Below are 21,558 nucleotides of genomic sequence, written 5' to 3' on the forward strand. Positions count from 1 at the left end.
TTAATGAGATGGTCATATATGAGAAGGGTAATCCCATGATCATGAGAAGTTATGGTAAGGGTTGTACCAATCAGATTGGTCACATATGGAAAGGGTAATGTTCCGAGCACCGCGATCACATCTAGCTCGGGTTCGAATCAGGTGGTCACATCCTTGCACCGTAATCAGAAGAAGAAGGATAATGAGAAGAGTGTTTCCGAAACAACATCGAAGAAGAAAGAGAATCCTAGTAATTCAACTCATCGTTGTGTGTTTTCCTTTTTGCGTTGTTGCTTTAGGTTGTAATAGTTTCATAGTAATTCAAAGAGTTATTATTTTCTGCAATCATCAACACTCAAATCCCGTGCATCCACTGTTCTTTTAATATTTAAAAAATTTATTTATCTCATCATATTATAAATTTAATATATTTATATAAATATAATAATAATTATATAGATTCATAATAAAAATAATTGGATAAGTTGTGGTCGTATTTTAGTAAAATAAGAGATTATGTCACAATTTAATAATTTAGCGGATGTATAATTCTATTTATAAATTTTTTTTAATAACCAAAATTAGGGGATAACCGTTGAACCAAATTATATCTCATTCCAGTTATTATAGTATAGTATAAATTAATATTTAAAAAAATTATTTAGCCCGTCATGTTATAATTTAAATATTATTTATATAAATATATAATAATTATATAGATTCATATTAAAAATAATAGGATAACTTGTGGTCGTATTTTAGTAAAATAAGTAGATTATATCTAGTAGTTTAACAATTTAATAGTTTAGCGAATGGATAATACTATTTATTTATTTATTTTAATAACTAAAATTAGGGGATAACAATTGAACCAAATTATATTTCATTCTCTTGACAAAAAAAATTATATTCTATTCTAATTATTATAGTATAGTATAGATAATATAGATAGATATAGATTATTAGTGGATTAGCTTTAATATATAATTAATTACGTATTTTTTAAGAAATTGGTAGGAGTAGTATGGTTGTGAATGAAATATTTTGACTGTATTCGCATCCAATTTGTGTGTTAATTACTGGCTTCATCCAAGTACTGATTAATTGATTATAAAAAAAATGAACTGGCTTTTTAGTTTTGTATATTTATAGAGTTTTTCGTACTAGTTTTAAAATAGACTGATTTCATTCTTTATCAGTATTTTATAGGAATAACATTTACATGACTCTATCTAAAAGATGCCACCTCTGAACATAATAGATTTTTTGCAATTTCACGGGTCTAAAAACAAGCACAACATTCAGCAATATTGCCAGAGTACAATTCCAAAAGAAATTCTACACTGACACCGGTATAAACCCTCGACTACAATTTCAAGATGGACAAAAGAATTTCTACAATAGATTTAACACATGACTAATCAGATAGATATATGGGTGTCATCTGCTTCTGTTTAAAAATATCTAATAAAATTAGAAATCAATAATGGTTTGCATTACTGCTGGTTCTCCCTTGAAAACATTACTGCTGTTTGCACTCTGGAGGTCGTTCTCCCTGCTGACCTTCCCCAGCTTGTGAACTTCCAGTTTTCTACAGTCAGGGAAAAAAGAAAGAAATATTAGGTTGAATAATTCATATGATTGGATAGACTGTAACATTAATATTTTTTACCTTGGATCGAGATGACTGCAAAATAATCCCAAAAAGGAAAAACAAAAACAGACAATTTGTTAGCAAATCTAAGCAGTGATCAAACTTTTTCATTCAAGAGCAAGAGGACTTGTGAGTATACCTTCTTCCTGTTCTTAACATCATCTTCCTCTTCCTCATCATCTTCATCCTCCTCATCCTCTTCTTCATCTTCATCACATTCATCGTCATCGTCTTCATCGTCATCCTCCATATCTTCAAACTCATCACCTTGCGCTGCTTCTCCAGTAAACCATGACACAGCATGAGGTATAATTTTGTCCCGCATCGTTGACCTGCAGGCAAGGAAAGATATTGTGTGAACGAATTTATATTGGAACAAATATTTGACCAAGTCCTCTGTCTCTTGATCTTCCAAAGCACTTCAGTTCAAAATTCTTTAATTAAAGAACAAAATAACAGTGGGTTGTAAACATATCATGTAAAATAGTAACAAGACATAGTTAAAGGAAATTTACTCGCTGAAATTATAACTTACCCAATGTCATAATCTTGTTCCATCCGATTTTGGAGCTCCTCGACCTGTATGAACATATAAAAGTTCCTCGGACAATCAGCATAACAAATCTTTCAGACTCATTAGTTACTGGTAATAATGTTTTAGCCTTCTAGAAGATTGAAAACTTACAGCGTCTTCATCTAAATCATCATCATCCTCAGGCACCTCTGGGGGATTGAAGAAATTAAAGAAACTATCACAAGGTTCAGTCTTCGTAATAGGTTTCGTATTCTTTGATCCCTTCTTTGGCTTCTTCTTTAGAAGCTTGTGTGTCAAACATTTTCCTGGGTACCATTCAATTTCCGTCCTACATACATATATACAATAAAGCATTAGATACTAAGAACAAAAGCATAAAACGCAACTGATACTGTAGTTAACGATTTACCCAATTGCCTTCTCCAAAATAGGTTCTTCATCATCAATCATGTGATATGTTTTCGTCAAAACCGAATTCTTAAAGAAAGGATTGGTATCAAAGAAGAAATCAAGCTTAAAACCCTTGGGATTTTCAACTTTACACCACTTGATATCCTTTAGATACTTGAGAGCCTCCTCATCACGCTCAGATATCTAGGAAGACACATATCAAATTCAGACAAGATGTCTAGCAAGTAAAACATAATTGTTGTGTTGTTAATAGAAGAGCCTGAGCTAGAATGGACAACAATCCAACAAAATAAAAAGACAAACCTCTTCATTCAAAATCTCGTTGGTTTTCATTGCAGTGAGCCAAAATTCAGGCACACCTGTTTCTGCATCCAATATTTCAAATTACTGACTTCAAAATCCCAGTACACACAAAAAAGACAGGAGTTGAACCTATAAGAGAAAGTATCAGGAAATCAGTAGCAAGATACACACCTTTTTCTAGACCTTCCTGCTTTGATGCAATTTCACTTTTAACTCCTTCAGCTTCGACGATACCATTTACAATTTCATATCGCTGTTATTATTCACAGAACTGACAGATAAGAAATCACAAAATAATCTAAACCTATTGCACCTGCAGAATAACAACATTTTAAGGTACCTTAGTGAACAGAGGTTCATAAAGCTTTTGGTATTTAGCTTCAAGAGTTGCCCTCTCCTCGAAGAACTTTGACTCTAACTCATCATGGTGGCTCTGTGATTGAAGCAAACATCATGGTACAGCACAGCAGTATATTTCACCCAAAAAAATATGGGCCTACTCTAAACAATCTTTCAATTTAGACCTTTGAGATCTCTACAACGAAAATTTATCAGTTAAAGACGCCACTACAAACACATTTAAATTAATCAGCAATAAAAGTATATGAACCATAAGGACTTAGTGTAGAATGGTGCAAGGCTACCCTCCCCTCGTAGCCAAAGGTCATATTTCATTCTTAAATCCCAACTCCCCACTCCCCACTCCCCTTATGGCCAAAATGTCATGTACTCAAATCCTTACTCCCCTCCCATGTACTTAAATATCTAATGCAATTTGAGAGGCTTAGCCTGGCCGATACCCATCTGGCCATCTCCTCCTGGTTTGAACCCCAATTAATGAGTGTGTGAAAGAAACAGTGTGTTACGATCAAAATTAAAAGGTCAATTAGGTTGGAAAGAAATCTTATGCATTGAAAAGGAAGCAAAATACCCAAATACGGGTTACCGAACATTTAAGTAACACTGTACTCTACCAATGACCAGTAAACTTCAAATTCATAGTTCGTAACATTTTATTTAATAGGTTCCCAAAATTCATACCATAAAATCACTTTCAAGTATTAAAAAGAAAAGATGCAAATCATCTAAACGATATCATAGTCATTATTACGCAACACAACGCTTACAAGAGTAAACCAAATCAAATTATCACGAGCTTAATTACACCACAAAGTACAAAATGAAATAGCTAAAAAACTACAAAACACAGTAGACAAACCTGAATTTCTTTCAAAGCCTCAATGCGCTTTCTAACAACAGGTGTCAAATTCTCGAGAACATTAGAATGCTGCCCAGCCAAATTCTGAAGCTTACTCTACATAAACCCCAAAACAATCATATAAATTCAATAAATCAACGAAACGAAATTATTGAAACAAAACATCAATTATCGAGATTACCTTGAGATCATTTACAAGACCAGCACGATCCTCAGCACTAAGAGCTACATAACAGGTGAAAATTAGGGTTAAAAACACAAAGATGTACACAACTAATAGAGTAAATACTAATAAATAATGGATTAATAATTAATTTATGTAGTTTCTAATAAAGAAAGCAAAATAAGTATATGTAAGTGAAGAAAGTTACCGGCGGCAGCGGCGGGCAAGGAGGCACCGAGATCTGAGACGTCGATTGGAACTTCATTAGTGTTACTCATGGGGAAATTAAAGGGGGGCACTAAAACCCTAGATTTTGTGAACAAAGGGGGAATAAAACCCTTGAGTGACAAAATGGATGATTATGGAATGTTGCTGCAGTTTTTATTTTTATATTATAAAAATTAAAAACAAAATAGCGCTGAATGCAGTAAATTTTTATTGTGTAATAATAGGAAATTACGACAAAGTCCTTGTACCCAATGAATGTCCGGGCGACGTATTAAATGATACTAGCCTAAAACCCGTGTTACACGGTTGTTTTAAATATTTATTATTTTTATTTTAAATCATATTAATTATAGTTGTTAAAATGTTAAGTAAATTATTTTTAACCCAATATTATTATATCGACCAACGAATTATCTTTTAGTAATTTTTTTTATCCCGATTCAATAATTTAACTATTTTGATATTGTCAGTAGTATTTATTATTTTATTTTAGCTCGAACACGGTATATCTCCTTAAACATTGTCTTCTACTTACTTACTGTAGGTTATATATAACTTTGTTTTAGTGTTTTATAATTTTTAACGATAATATTATATAAGAGAGTTATGTAAAAATAACAAATTAATTAAATGAGGGCAATTATGTAATTTTATCAAATAATGATCGAATATCAAATTTTTAATATTTTTTTATTATAATATAGTATAGATCGATCGACTACCAAATCTTATCAAATCTTATCAACTGATAAAAGTCTGTCCCAAAATCATAAAAGTTTAAATTAATGAACTTGTTGAACAGAAAGAGTTGTCTAATTTGATAGAGAACCAGATAACACACGTCAGTGCTTATAAAATATAAGACTATTGATTTTAATTTATCATTATTTTTTGAATAAATTTTATAAAATTTGAAGGATTATTTCGTAAAATCGGTGTAAGTCAAAAATCAATACATAAAGTATTTCTCTGTTATATAATAGTATATAGTAGAGATAAATAATCATCATTTATCGTCCCCGTAATTGCTAGTCGTTTGCTCTTTAATATGAACCTTGTGAATACCATTTAACATATATCATAGGATTTTTTAGCCTTGCCCATGTACGTTTGAAAATAGAAAATAGTGATTTTTTTCATAATAAATTTTAACATCGATTAGAATATATTTTAATATAAATTAAGTAAAAAATACATAAATAATTAAGCAACCATATTTAAGTAATTTTATCAAATTTCAATAATTAAGTAATTTCATCAAGTATCGATCGACTGATTACCAAATTTTTAATATTTTGTCTATTATAATATAGTATAAATATAAATAGATAATTTAGTATATATTGATAGATAAATAAATAAATTGATAGATATATTAGATTATTATTTACTGCTCTTAATATCTTTAGAAAGTGAGGTGTTTGTTTTAAGATTGAAAAAAAAAGTAACGTGTTTTGGTTGAAGAAGATAATTTATTAAGTAAGAGTAATTATTTTGATTATTATAATATTGTAAAAAAAGTATAAATTAATTACATATCAATTGAACAGAAAAAGATATATTTAATTTTACACTTCTTTCAAGTAAATTACAAACTTTATTAGTTTGTCATGGCAATTGGCAAATATGTTTTCAGCTAAAATTCGAAAGGATAACATGAATTATAGGTTAGGCTCTGAAGCCCTAGAGTAAGAGCACTCTCTCTTGTGCTAGCATAAAATTTCCTGTAATTACTTGCTGAAATTTCGGTCAAATATAATATTTTTTTGATTCGAATTAAAATAAGGATAATTAAGTAAAAGCAACAATATCAATTAAATAAGGGTATATAAGTAATTTCAGCGAGTACTGGCCGACCGACTACCAAATTTTTAATGTTTGGTCTATAGTATATAGATTTTGACTGGAATATTAATGTTAATTTAGTTATCTACCAGTGATAGTACCACACGGTGTGGCCAAAGCCCACTTGTTTAACGTGCCACCGCGTAGGGCCGTCAATGGATTCGAAATCTAGTCCGATCCGATCCATTTCGGATTCAATTTAATATGTTTCGAAAGCTTATAAAGCGAATATGGATCATTTAAAAAAAATCTGATTCTAAAAAAATCTGATCTCATAATGATTCGATCCGATAAGTAACTGATATGAATTTAGGTCGATCCGATCCGATACGACTATTTATTACATATAATATATATATATATAATTATATAATAAGTTATAGATAAAATAATATAAACTGTAGTATGGTACCATAATACCAGTATGTTTAATTTGATATAAAGAGCTCATTTTTTATTGGTGAGTCTCTCTGCACTGCACCGCTTCTGTAAACCATATCTGGAGGGTTAGTCTCTTCATTTGTTATGTGTTATTTGAATAAAATTCAATATTAAAAGTGTAGTGGACAAATCAGGCTACTGCCTACTAGTAAGCAGCGAGTCACATACAACTCAAGAAAATTGGTCCTCTAACTCGTATGTTATGACATTTGAGTTTTTTTTTAATTAAAATGTTAATATATCGGAGTTCCGATTCGTTATCTGGGATCATAAAGGATCCGAATATGGATTGGGCTATGAAATATTCGGCTCAAATCCAATATGAATTTAAATTCGGTAAAATTAAATAAATCATGATATGGATCAAGACCGATCCGATCGATTGACAGTCTACTATCACGTACTACAACTCATACCTAATTCCACTTAATTTCAAATTCATTGTTATAATATTTATTTAAATAGATATAACAATATAAAAATTAGGTTATTATGAAAATTGTATATTTAGGTTGATACTTGTATACCTTTACGGGGCGGAATCAGGAATCTAACATGGGGGGGACCAAAATAAATAAAAGTAGAAAACATACCGATTTATTTGAGATGTGCACGCCTTTCTTTGATCAAATAAAAGAATCAATGATCTCCTCGGCAGAAATGGTCTCCGCAATCTCCTTTTCAATATACACTATCAAATAATCCCTAAGAAATTTATCTTCCATTCGATTGCGAAGACTTGTTTTCACAATTTTCATAGCAAAAAAAGCTCGTTCAGATGTTACAGTAGATGCTGGAAGAGTCAAGACAAGCCTTAATAGTCTATCAACTAATGGATACATGTCAGCTTTCCCTGTGGTTACCAATCCATGACATAAATCACCAAGAGTAAACAATTCTTCAAATCTGGATGAATCGGAACATCCAACCCATAATGTTGTAGTTCATACTGTAGATGGATTTTTTCATCTCCCAAAAAATCTTCTGGATAAAACTTTTCAGCTAACTGAGGATTGTAAGAAGCCAAAAGTTTTAACATCTCAAGAAAATTACCCTGATTCTTCGAGTTGCAGCTTTCATCATGTCCTCTGAATGCACAAGCTTGGAATGTCAACCATTTGATTGCATCTATCGATGTTTTAAGACGCATTCGATTTCATTTGATCTCTTCTGCACTTTGTTTCTCCACTATCTTCTCCAAGTGACAAGGCTGATTTTTAAGATTATAATAACATTTAGCCGCAAAATTATGAGCTGAATTAGAACCATCTCCTTTCCCAACATGACATCTAAAAGCACAATCTTTTCCATTGTTTACTTTCCTCCAACTGTTAAACCCCTTGACAATAAAAGTATTCGAGCCACACTTTCCTAATGGATTTTTAGCAAAAAGAAAACAATAAAAACAATATGCTGCATCTTTTTCTGGGGAGTACTCTAACCAAGGAAATTTATCAAACCAACTCTTTTGAAATCGACGGGGATGATTTTCTGGACCAGAGAAGGGATAAACTTGCACAGGTTGATATGGGCCAAGATCAATGTATGCTCTCCTAATTAAATATTTTTTATTTGGACCAAAAATTTTGTATAATCAATTCTCAATTTCAAATTTTTTTTTTTTAAATCTAGAGGGACCAAAATAAATTTGATAGTAAATTTTAAAATTTTATATTAAATTTTTTGATAGGTAACCTTTAATTGTAATAAAAAGGTACTAATAAACTGAGTTTAGATTACATTCCTAACAAATGAACATAAATGATAAATATTATTACTTATTTTAGTTTGTGTTATTACTAAAAATAATAGTTATATTAGAAAGTATTAAATAAAAAAAAATTCTCAACTCTCAGTGACAACCTCGTTCACCGTTATAGAATTATAATAATTTTGGTTCAGGTTCAGTGAATAGATAGCACTCCCTAATCCCCAAACCTCGATAACCATCCCTGGTGAAAATAAGAAGTTTGTACTAAAATTTCAATCAATTGTGCGAAGTAAGAAGAATAAAAGTTATATTTGTTATAATATGATATAATAATGATCATCAAAACTTAATCAAGAAGATTCATAAAATTTATCGAGGAAATCTCTCAAAACTTATCGAGAAAGACTTGCGCAGCTTCTTAAAGAAGAAACTTAGTAAGGAAGAATTGTAAAGCTCATTAAAGAAAACTTAGATAGCTTCCTTAGAGCATCTCCAATGTATCACATTATTTTGGTGTAAAAATTACACTAATTTCATATTAATCTCCAATCCACGTACACTAAATCTTACACCATTCTTGTACTATATAAATATTTTATTATTAGAGTACAAAATAAAATATAAAAGTAATAAAGTTAGTTGGATATATAAGGAATAATTTTGTTTTAGGTAAGGAGGACAAGGGTAATATTGGCATTAACAAAAACTCTAAAAATTTGGTGTGACACCAAATTTGGTGTACTTTTGGTGCAATATCAAAATGGTGCAAGATTTAGAGTTGGGTTGGAGAAAAAATTTACACTAAAATGGTGTTAAAGTATAAATTTGAAGTTGGGATGGAGACGGTCTTAGTAAGACTAGTCAACCAACCTCTATAAATAGGACCTCCGGTTATTGAAATCATATATACTAAAATATATTGAAATACAATTCTTTCTTCAAATTTTATTCTCTCTATATGTGCAGTTATTAAGTTACTCATAATCAAGTAATTCAAGATTTACAACACGTTATCAGTACTAGTCTCTGCCCGAGCAAGCTTTATTTACGAAGGAGGTACTGTCCAAGTAAGCTCTATTCACGAAGGAGGTATTACCCGAATAAGTTTTATTTAATGAAAGAAGTACGTTTTAAATTTAATCAATTGATTCTAACTATTATCATTATTTATTTATATTACTATTTAAATGCAATAAAGATGGCTATGCCGTCAAGTATTTCCCGAAAGTTTTTTGGCTGGCTATGTCATCATAACTTTTGTATTAATCGTATCAAATATGTTATTATTTGAAAATAATTATTTAAATATATTTTTGAAGCATTATATCATGTTTTAATACTTATTTTACATTCAGAATGGCAAATCTTGCAAAATTAGAGTTTTTTGTGTTGGATGTGTCTGGGGATAATTATTTGTCTTGGGTGCTCGGTGCAGAATTACATCTTAGTGTTAACGGGCTAAAAGACATCATGGAATCAGGAAAGACCCTAACTGTTGAACAAACGCCAAAGCTATCATTTTTCTTAGACACCGCATCCATGAAAATTTGAAATCTGATTATCTAACTGTGAAAAATCCACTCACCCTTTGGACCAATCTCAAAGATAGGTTTGATCACCAAAACATTGTCCATTTTTCACATGCCCGTTATGACCAGATAAATATAAGGTTGCAAGATTTTAAATTTATCGCTTAATATAATTCTGCATTGTTCAAAAAAAGCTCAAAACTGATTTTTTGTGGTGAAAATATTACTGATGCTGACATGATAAAAAAGACCCTTTCAACATTTCACCCCAACACTATAATTCTGGCACATCAATATAGGGAGCGCAATTTTCGGAAGTATAGTGAGCTGATATCTCTTTTTCTTGTCGCTAAAAAGAATAATGAGTTGTTACTGAAAAATAATCAGATACGTCCCACGGGCTCTGCCCAGTTACCTGAAGTACATAACACGTCATTATAGAAGAATGAACGTGGGAAAGGGCATAGAGAAAGACGAGGTTACGGACGAAACCGTGGGCATGAAAACTTTCGAGGCCGGTTTTGAAATTATTATGACTCTAGCCACCTGAAGTGGCAGCGTGATGGTTACAACAACTCTGATCACTAGAAATGGCAACATGGAGTGCCAAATAAAAGGAAGGAACCACAAAAAGAAGATACTGGGGATATCTGTCTCAGATGTGGGGCACATGGGCACTGGCGATGTACTTGCCGTACCGAAACATCTAGTTGAATTATACGAGGCAAATAAAAAGAATAACGGAAAAGGGTGGAAACGAACTTCGCTAGTCATAATCTAAGTGAAGAACCAAACGACAAGATCTCAGATGAACTAGACACTAGTGCTAACCTTTATTATGATTTAGATAATTAGATTTCATTTATATTTCTTTAATTTTATATTTTAGATGTGCTTGTTTTAATATTCTGCTTTCATGTACTTGTTTTATGTTCTTGTATTATGTATGTTGTTTGCATAATAAAATTGTTGTTCACTTATATAAACTGTTATATATAATTGATGATATCAGTACATAAACTATCAGGAGTTCTTATTAGGACTTAATATCAGTATTTACTGAATAGTGACGTCATCAGTACTTATATCAGTATTTGATGATCATCAGTTGATGTCATCGGGATTTGGCACTTCAGTAAATATTTGAGTAGGAAAAGAAAAGCATAAATTCAAGGCGGTGAAGGACTTTATCTTAGAAGCAATCATACATGAATATGTAATAGGTTTCCTTATTGTAATATAATAGGATTCCTTAGTGACTGTGTAACTGTGCACTATATAAGCACATATTAGGTTTATACTTTATGTGTTGCGTACATTGAGATATCATTCGCATAACCTAGCAGCCCTCAAGGATAATTGTTCATCCTTTGAGAGAGTACTTTTATAATCAGTTTTTATCTGTTAATATAATAAATTGTTGATTCTATTAAAGATTTATCGAATTGTTTGCATAAACTGTATTCACCCCCTCTCTACAATTGATTACGAACCAAACAATTGGTATCGAAGCTTGATGTTAAAAAATAAACAATTTAAGATCTGAAAATCAATCTTTAATGGCAGACAAAGAAGCACCACGGAATCCACCACCACCACCCCCAGAATACCTGAGCAGGATTTGTGATGATCCTCATAAACCAATGAAGGTAGTTGTTGCTGTAGCAGGAGAAGAAGAAAAGATGGTTGACAAAGACAAGAAGGACTATACTCCTAAAGATATTATCTATTATGAAGCATGCAAAAGTCAGACATATCCTGCATAGCAGTCTTGATAGTGTTATGTACAATAGGGTAATTGGATGTAAAACAACAAAGGAAATTTAGGATGCTTTAGAAGTAAAGTGTCAAGTACTACTGCTATCAAGAAGAATAGGAGGACAATACTTACTCAAGAATATGAGCACTTTGACTCAAGAGATAATGAGTCATTAACTGAGATCTATGACAGATTTCAGAAGTTGTTGAATGACTTATCTCTTGTGATAAGGAATATGATTTAGAGGACTCAAACTTGAAGTTTCTACTCGCACTCCCTGAAAAGTGGGACTATAAGGTCACATTAATAAGGAATAAATTTGAACTTGATGAAACACCTCTAGATGAGATCTATGGCATACTGAAAACTCATGAGCTAGAGATGGAACAAAGAAACAAGAGAAAAGGATTCAAGTCTAGACCAATTGCACTTAAAGTTGAAGAGAAGCCAAAGGAGAAAACTAGGAGAAAAGGTTACTCCAAAGGAAAATCTATGATTGCAAAGTCAGATATTGAATCATCAAACTCTGATGATGACTCAAATACTGATAATGAATCAGATACTGATAGTGATCATGACAATAATGAAGACATGGAACAAATGGTTGCTCTATTATTAAAAGCTTCAAGAAGATGGCCTACAAGAACTTCAAGAAAGGTAAAAGGATTTCCAGAAAAGGTTCCAGTTCCTCAAAATATAATAAGAGGAATGACAAAATAAATACTGAAAGGAAGGAATCAAAGTTTGGAAAATCTGACAAGTCAAAGGAAAGATGCTACAACTATGATGGAATTGGACACTTTGCAGCTGACTGCAGAAAACCAAAAGCTGAAAAGAAACAAGCTTTGATCTTAAAGAAGAAAAACTGGGATGATTCATCAGATTCGGATGATGGTGTATGTTAGGTCATACACACTATAGAAGGGGGTTGAATATAGTGTTTACTACAATCAAATCGAATATAAGAACTCAAGTAACAAAACACAGATTTTATTCAACACAATAAACTCTGTTACAAAGAACTGTTCTCTCTCAGTGATGAATAAATTATCACGAGAGCTGTTAGGGTTACAATGAATAATAATCTCGATTATGATAACACATATAGTGTAAACCCTATGTCTGTGTTTATATACTACACAGTTACAAGATAATCTTCTAATTGATATCGAATATAATTTTGCTTCCTAATATATATCAATCAGTTATCTTTTCTTCCAAGTATTCTATTCCTCATAGAATTCTTCTCCATGTATATCTCTTCTTATGTTTGTCTTGATCTTCTTTCCTTTCAATCAGCCACCTTCCTTATCTGAACATCTCCTTAAGTCCTGATATTATCTCCTGATAAATATCTCCTGATAACTTAAGTTCTGACAACTTAAGTTCTGATATCTTAAGTCCTGACTTCAGTATAAGTACTGATTTCCAGTTAAGTACTGATTTGTCTTGTTAAGTAAGATCTGAAAACTAAACACAAATCAAATTAGACATGACATCACAAATATATCTAACAATCTCCCCCAACTTGTAAATTAGCATAATATACAAGTTTAACAGATATTTGATGATGTCAAAAACATTAAGTACAAATGCATAAGAATTTGACTAGATAACTACAACTTACAGTCCTTATAGCTTTACCATCCTTAAAGTTTGATTCCAGCTTCAGTCTGTATACACTTCAGAATTTAAGCAGTTGTAAATCTTTGACTTGGCTTCAATTTCTGATCTCTTTGATATCAGGAGTTGTTCTGAGATAGTTCTTCAACAGACATCTCTCAGCATATTCAAGTTCATTGACCATCCTCCTTTTAGCATTTTTCAATTCAACTGTATCTTCACCAGTTTGAAAGATAGCAACCCTGAGATCATTTATTTTAGCTTTCCTTATATCATGATCTACTCTGATGATATAGGCTTTATCAGACTCTAGATTGAATTCAAGTCCCTTAATACCAGAAAATGTAGTGATGATTTTAGCAATATTAGGCTTCATTTCAACAATTTCTCCACTGTGAGATCTGTACTTGGGATAGTATGGGCTGTCAGACTTTACAGAGTAAAGCTTCTTCTATCTTTGAATATTTGATTTAAAACACCCTGCAGCACCATATGTTGATCTGTTTTTAACTTGAAGCAGAAATAGAGCATGTTCCGGTTCTTCAAAATAATTCAATAAAATTGCATTCTTCCTGATCTGGAATACCCTCCCATCTGTCATAAAGTATAACATGATGTCTTCTTTTAAAATGGAGTGGTAAACCATTTGTACAGATTCAAGTTGATTCAATCTCTTAGGAGTTGCTCCTACACCTGATTCACTTAAGGAAGTTGGATCATTGGTAGTATTGCTTACTCTCTTCTCTTTTGAACTACCCAGTCCAGATTTGTCTCTTGCTTCCTTTCCTGTAACAACTCTTGCTTCAAAACCACTTGATATAGTCTTTAAAGGTTGAGTCTGTTAAGCTTTGGTGAATCCTGGTAGTAGCATCTTTGAAGGTTTAACATGAGCAATGTCAGAGGTTTCCTTTTCCTTATCTTCTAATATCAAGCCAACTTGAGCTATGTCAGAGGTTGCTTGCTTCACTGTCATATCAGGAACTTACTACATCTTGACTCTGAACAACTTGACCCACATCAGAGGTTGGTTGAGAAATCTTCTTTTTTATCAGAGTAAGACTAGCATCTTCATCAGATATTTCTTCATCCATGACTGGCACATATACCTTTACAGGTTCATCAACTTTTTCTTTGCCCTTGGATCTTGGATCTACCTCCACTTGTGATTTGGATATGGTTGCCTCAGAATTTGTCCTTTCCTTAATCACAATACCCTTAGGTTTTGGAAGTTTCTTTTCAACAACAGAAGCTTTAGATTTGGAGTTGACTTTTCTGCTTTAAGTCTAGCTTCTTCTTCCTTTAGACTTTCAAAGTCCATTTCAGGATTTTCTTTAAGAAATAATCTCTTTGAAATTTCTTCATCAAGCTCCAGATGTCCAATAGAACTCATCCTTTTACCGGTATCAGAACTTATTCTTCTCCCAGTATCAGAACTTATTCTTCTCCTAGTATCAGAACTTGTTCTTTGTGTAGAAATTTCAATTGTCTTTGATGAAGAACCTTTGCCACCTTTGCCTTGACCATGACCTCTACCCATTCCAGAGTTTCCCTGGTCATCATTTCCATTATCCTTACCCTTCAGTGATTGAGTAGATTTGCATTTAGAATTAATTACTTTCTCCCCCTTTTTAGCATCAGCAGGTAAAATAAGAGAGACAAACAATTCCACTGAGGATTGGATCTCATTGAGTTGATTTTGATGAGAAGCTTGATTCTTTAGAATTTCATCAATCTGAGCTTGTTGCTTCTCCTGAGTTTTTTCAATATACCCATTCTGTCAAAGGCTGGCTTGAAAAATCTGTTCTTTTCCAATTTTATATTCATATCTTGCTGGATCAAAGATTCTTGAATTTTATTCACCTTGTCATGAGTTATTGAGTGTTGACCTTGAAGGTGCCTAGTACTCATTGCAGTAACTCTCAGATGGGCCTTGAAATCATCATTTATCAGCATTTCATCAGCTTTGGCAAGGTGCTCAGCAAGATATTTTCAGTAGTAACAAAACTAACTGAGTTTCATTCCTTAGTCCACTCATTTCCTCTAGGAGTTTCACTCCAAGGTACTGGTGCATCCTCTCTAACAAACTTCTTGATTAAATCAGCTTTGTTTGGAGCTTGTTGAGGTGCGTGTCATGATGGACCAGCTGCATCAGCATCTATATTTATAGCAGCTTCACCAGTAAGTTCAGTATTATCAGCATCAGAACTTACAGAGCCTGCAGCATCAGCATCCTCTGATAAAAGAACAGTATGGGAGCCTATAGAGGCTTCAACATCATCCTCTAAGTGCTGGTCTGCAACTAAGTTCTGGTCAACAGCCAAATCTGGATGCCCACCTAAAATCTGATTTTCATCATCCAGATTCAGAATTGGTGTAGTTGGAGTATCTTCATTGAAATCAGCATCTAGAATTGGTGTTGTTGGTGGAGTGAGTTGAGTTGGTGGAGCTTCCAAGTACAGAACCTCAGGCACAATCAAGTTATGAATATCAATTTCAGCACTTGTACCTGGGTCTTCAGTATGTACAGGATCAATTATAGGAGACACAGGAGGTGTAGACACTTTCTCTGGAATATCCTCTTGTTCTTGAATAGGAGACTTGTGAGTTGATTCAGCAGTAAGAAGTAATTCAATTACTATAGGTTCTGTTGGGATCAGAGATTCTTGACCCCCTTCCTTAGCTGCTGCTTCCAGAGTTTCTTTAGAGTGTGATGATACACTTACAGCCCTCCTGGCTCTTTGCTTTTTAAGTCTCTTTGCAGAATTAGAGACTTTGGGAGCTTCATCATCAAAATTTGGCTTTCTAAGCCTTTTGAGGGGCCTAGAACTCCCAGTTTCAGTATCTTTCTGAGAAGAGATCTTCTCAGCTTCTACAACAACAGGTTCTGATATTGGAACCTGTTCCTCAATGTTTGACTCATTTCTCAGAATAATTCTCCTTCTCTTCTGTTGAGATTGAGGTACTATCTTAGTCCTCTTGGGTTTTGAAAATGAAGGCTTCACTGGATGTGCTGAAGGTTGAGCTTGAGATGACTGTGATGGTTCAAAATATGTCCTGATGGAGGGTTGAGTAGGTTGAGGTTGAGAAGTTTGAGGTTGGTGAGAGATGGTAGGTTCTGATGTTTGTGGATCAGTATTTACCAGAATCTATTTTACTAACTGAGGAATCTATAAGGGTCTCTGTACTTGTTTCTTAATGTCAGCATTTAACAAATCATTAAAATCCCTTTTTACAAGCTTAAAGGGTGAAATTAAAGTACTGGCTAATTGGGGTTCATCAGCACAACAGAAAGTATATATAAGCTGAAAGAATCTAGCAAAGTATACTACATTCCTATCCTCCGTCATCCTATCCCCTATGAAACCTAGTACAACACTTGCAAAATCAAAATGAGTTTGATGAATAAGGGCATACCCGATTTGCTGACTCATGATGGGAATAACATCAAAGTTGGAGCATTTATTGGCGAATGCCTTAGTGATACAATCAAAGAAAAAGCTCCATTCCTGTCTGATATTTGCTCTTTTCAGTAGACCCAGCTTTCCCAAACTTTTCTCATAGCCCAAACTGGCCATGAGCTGCTGTAAGACAGGATCCTCCACTGTTGAGAATGTGCAACCTTCAGGTAAGTGGAGAGCTTTACGAACTGCTCCAGGAGTAACCACATGCTCGACATCTCCTGATGTGAAAACGATGCTTGGAGTACCAGTAGCACCACCATCATCAAAAAGACCAGTTCTCCAAAATGTCAGCACTTGTTGGCTTGAAATAGTTTGAGGTTGGGTCAAAGCACACCCAATCTCACTATTAGCTAATAAATCTTGCACAAAGTGCAAATCTGATGGAGCTTTAGCCTTGGTCAGGATTGCAGCATAATTATTTGGGACAAACTTGGCTCCATCAACAATTAAATCCTTGGGCGCCATGAGAAATAAGTGAGAAGTTAGAGTGCCTGTAAGGTGTTTGAGAAAATGTCTGTAAAGAAAACCGTCAGAAAATGTGAGAGAGAATAAGAAAAGAGAGAGAGTAGAATAAAAATGAAAATAAAAGATTTACAAATCTTTTATCTCTTTTACTTAGACACCCCATGTGACAGCAGTTAATAAGAAGTGGAATAGATCTTTACACCTATCAGGCATGCAACAGTTAAGGCAAAGTTAATGGGCATGGTAAATAAGTAATAATTGCATTGCACGTTCAGTTTTAAAAAAACTGTTCCCACTAAACAAATGATTATTACTGCTTTATCTCACATAAAACCAATATTTTGAGAAAATATGACTATTCAAGTAATGACCAAAAATAAACCAAGTAAATAAATACTGCCACGTCAGCATCAGAACTTGATTATTATCAGGATTTAAAAGTCATCAGAATATGGCTCCTTAACTCGAAAAGTGAATGTTTATTTTTATAATTCTTCACACAAGTACTGATATGAGTACATCGGAACTTAATCATCAGAACTTCCATCAGAACTTGTCTTCAGAATTTATGCAACTGACACTTAAACTGTTCATCCAAAATAACATATATCACCACAGTAATTTTCATCATTCATATGGAGTGTATTTGTGTGCATTAAGCTAAATATCAGACAAAGAGTAAAGTCTGATTCACTTCAATACATCTTAAAAATAAGGCATAACTAAGAAATTTGCTTAAAATCTGTCATTATTGTGAAGTCTACTATAGAATGAGTTCATGCATGAGTCCACCTCAACTGTTTTATGCTCATTTTATGCATCTTTTAAAATTCCTTGTTACAATGGCTTCTCAGTATAAGTGAGTCACAACTGCTTATCAGAATTTATGCTATTATCAGAGTATTTCTCTAGTAATCAGAGAATATGAAAAGTCACCAAGAAAAATTTATTTTGCTTTTCTAATGCATATTACTTAATACTAACAATGCACTTGGGTCTTCCCTTCCACATATACTTTTCTCCAGATCTCAAAGGAGTACCTGATATTTCTTTTCTTTTCTTTTTCTTTTGATAAGTGAGGCTTATCAGCACTTAGTACATCCATCAGATTTACTAACATCAGAACTTAACAGATAAGAAGCACTATTCTAGTTTTTGACTTAGTAATAAGATACACAAAGTAAACTTTAACCAAGCTCAATATCAGAATTTGCTTGTGTTAAAAGATTTCCACATAAACAATTACTTCAAACATGGGATTATTAGTATATTAAAGACTACTAGGTCAGCATCTAGCACAGTTATCCTCATTGGATTGAATAATCACAAAAACATTCATATCACTATCAAAGTTTAGAAGTTCACATCAGACAACAATCAGCACTTAGAAAATTTCAATTTAAGCACAGAATACACAAAGATAGTAATATCTATAAATACTGATCATAAAGTCTGATGTATCAGAACATAAACTAAGCAGATTTAGAGAAAAAACCTGAAACCATTCCAAGTTCATTTACCAATCTTATAAAAGTAGCTTCACATAGTGGTTTTGTGAAGATATCTGCTAGTTGTTGATCTGTTGGAACAAAATGCAATTCCACTGTACCTTCATCCACATGTTCCCTTATGAAGTGGTACCTAATGCTGATGTGCTTTGTCATTGAGTGTTGAACTGGATTACCTGTCATAGCAATAGCACTTTGATTATCACAGTAAATAGGGATTTTAGAATATGTTAACCCATAATCCAGTAACTGATTCTTCATCCAAAGAATCTGTGCACAACAGCTTCCTGTAGCAATGTACTCTGCTTCTGCAGTTGATATGGAAATTGACTTTTGTTTCTTGCTAAATTAAGAAACCAATTTGCCTCTAAGAAATTGGCAGCTTCCACTTGTGCTTTTCCTATCAATTTTGCATCCTGCAAAATCTGTATTTGAGTAACCTATTAGCTTAAAGTCTGATTCTCTAGGATATCACAATCCCAGATCAGTTGTACCCTTAAGGTACTTGAAAATTCTTTTCACAACTGTTAAGTGAGGTTCTCTTGGATCTGCTTAAAATCTTGCATAAAGACAGGTAGCATACATGATATCAGGTCTACTTGTAGTTAGATAGAGTAGTTAGCCAATGATACCTCTATAATCAGTAATATCCATTGATGTACCTGTATCTTTATCCAATTTTGTTGCAGTGGCCATAGGAGTGGATGCACTTGAACAATCTTGCATTCCAAATTTCTTCAACAAATTTCTGGTGTACTTAGATTGACAAATAAAAGTTCCTTCTTCATTCTGCTTGACTTGAAGGCCCAGAAAATAGCCAAGTTCTCCCATTATACTCATTTGATATCTTGATTGCATTAGCTTGGCAAACCTTTTACAAAGTCTGTCATTTGTAGAACCAAAAATAATATCATCAATATATATCTGCACCAAAAGTAAGTCATTTCCATGGTTGAGATAAAACAATGTTTTGTCAATAGTCCCTCTGTTAAATCAACTTTCCAGAAGAAACTGAGCTAATGTCTCATACCATGCTCTTGGAGCTTGCTTAAGGCCATAAAGTGCTTTATCAAGTCTGTAGACATGATTAGGAAATTTTAAATCTACAAAACCTAGAGGTTGTTCAACATATACTTCTTCTTCCAATTTTCCATTAAAAAAAGCACTTTTACATCCATTTGAAAGACTGTAAACTTTTTGTGAGGGCATAAGCCAAAAATATCCTTATGGCTTCCAATCTAGCAACTGGTGCAAATGTTTCATCATAATCAATTCCCTCCTGTTGAGAATATCCTTTTGCAACCAGCCTTGCTTTATTCCTTGTAATTATGCCATCACTATCAGTTTTGTTTCTGAACACCCATTTTGTACCAACGACAGATCTGTTCTTTGGTCTTTGCACTAGGGTCCAGACTTTATTTCTTTCAAATTCATTTAACTCTTCCTGCATTGCTTGCACCCAATCAGCATCTTGAAGAGCTTCTTCCACTTTCTTTGGTTCAGCTTGAGAAAGAAAAGAGTGATAGAGACACTCATTTGATGTTGTTGTATTAGTTCTAATACCTGCTTCAGGATCTCCAATAATCAAGTCAGGTGTATGTGCTTTAGTCCACTTCCTTGCAGATGGAAGGTTATCTCTAGAACTGGATGCTCCCCCATGATCCATGCTGTCTCCATCAACATTTTCTGATGCTCCCCCTAAAATTATGCTCTCTGAGTTGGATCCTTCAGAATTTAAGTTTCCAGAATTATCAGAACTTGGCTCATCAGAACTTGATGAATCAGAACTTGAAGAGCCTGTTCTAGATTTTGATGCTTCTTGAGATGTGGTTGGATCTTCTATATGCTCCCCCTGCACAGGTGCATTTTCCTTTGGCATAGTCACCACAGTTTCAATAACATTAGAGTTTAACCCATCAGAGTTTGCAGTATCAGGAATTAGACTGTCAGGATTTAGACTATCAGGATTTACAGAATCAGAATTTAAAACTTCATTCTCAAATCTCAGCTGATCATGATCATTGAAATCTTCAAGTCTAGTAATTTTCTTATCATCAAAAGAGACATTGATAGATTCCATGACAACCCTTGTTCTTAAATTATAGACTCTAAAGGCTTTTGTGGAAAGTGGATATCCAACAAAAATTCCTTCATCATCTTTTAGATCAAATTTGGATAGCTGTTCAGGATGAGTCTTAAGAACAAAACACTTGCATCCAAATACATGAAAGTACTTCAGATTTGGCTTCTTTTTCTTCACCATCTCATATGGTGTCTTTCCATGCTTGTTGATAAGTGTTGCATTCTGAGTAAAACAAGCAGTCTGCACAGCTTCAGCCCAAAAGTAGGTTGGTAACTTTGCTTCATCAAGCATAGTTCGTGCAGCTTCAATAAGAGTTCTATTCTTACTTTCAACAACTCCATTTTACTGTGGAGTTCCAGGAGCAGAAAATTCCTGCTTGATTCCATGGTCTTTGCAGAACTCTTCCATAATCAAATTCTTGAACTCAGTGCCATTATCACTTCTTATGATTTTCACAGAGTCTTTAACCAATTTATCCAGTTGTTTGACATGATTAGTCAAAATAAATGAAGTTTCACTTTTTGTGTGCAAGAAATACACCCATGTGTATCTGATAAACTCATCTACTATGACCATAGCATATTTCTTCTTTGCAATTGACATGACATTCACTGGACCAAATAGATCAACATGTAGTAGGT

General features: G+C 33.3%; 1 protein-coding gene across 2 annotated transcripts; it reads right to left on the reverse strand.

The window, feature by feature from the left end:
- Nucleotides 1-1,228: 1,228 nt before the first annotated feature.
- LOC141723941 (nucleosome assembly protein 1;2-like) lies at nt 1,229-4,632 on the reverse strand. 2 transcript variants are annotated; one of them, XM_074525910.1, is made up of 12 exons: nt 4,473-4,630; nt 4,283-4,326; nt 4,102-4,197; nt 3,223-3,315; nt 3,054-3,135; nt 2,883-2,944; nt 2,578-2,762; nt 2,319-2,496; nt 2,169-2,212; nt 1,773-1,965; nt 1,652-1,666; nt 1,229-1,570 (listed from the first exon to the last, which is right to left on the reverse strand). In XM_074525910.1, the coding sequence occupies exons 1-12, from the start codon at nt 4,540-4,542 to the stop codon at nt 1,502-1,504; spliced, it is 1,131 nt and encodes a 376-aa protein (XP_074382011.1). In that variant the 5' UTR covers nt 4,543-4,630; the 3' UTR covers nt 1,229-1,501. The 2 variants fall into 2 exon arrangements, with proteins under 2 accessions (XP_074382011.1, XP_074382012.1); XM_074525911.1 differs by lacking the exon at nt 1,652-1,666 and having other exon boundaries at nt 4,473-4,632.
- Between the last annotated feature and the right edge of the window lie 16,926 nt (nt 4,633-21,558).

The sequence above is a fragment of the Apium graveolens genome, chromosome 5 (genome assembly GCF_009905375.1).
Source record: "Apium graveolens cultivar Ventura chromosome 5, ASM990537v1, whole genome shotgun sequence".
In the NCBI taxonomy this organism is placed as follows: Eukaryota; Viridiplantae; Streptophyta; class Magnoliopsida; order Apiales; family Apiaceae; genus Apium; species Apium graveolens.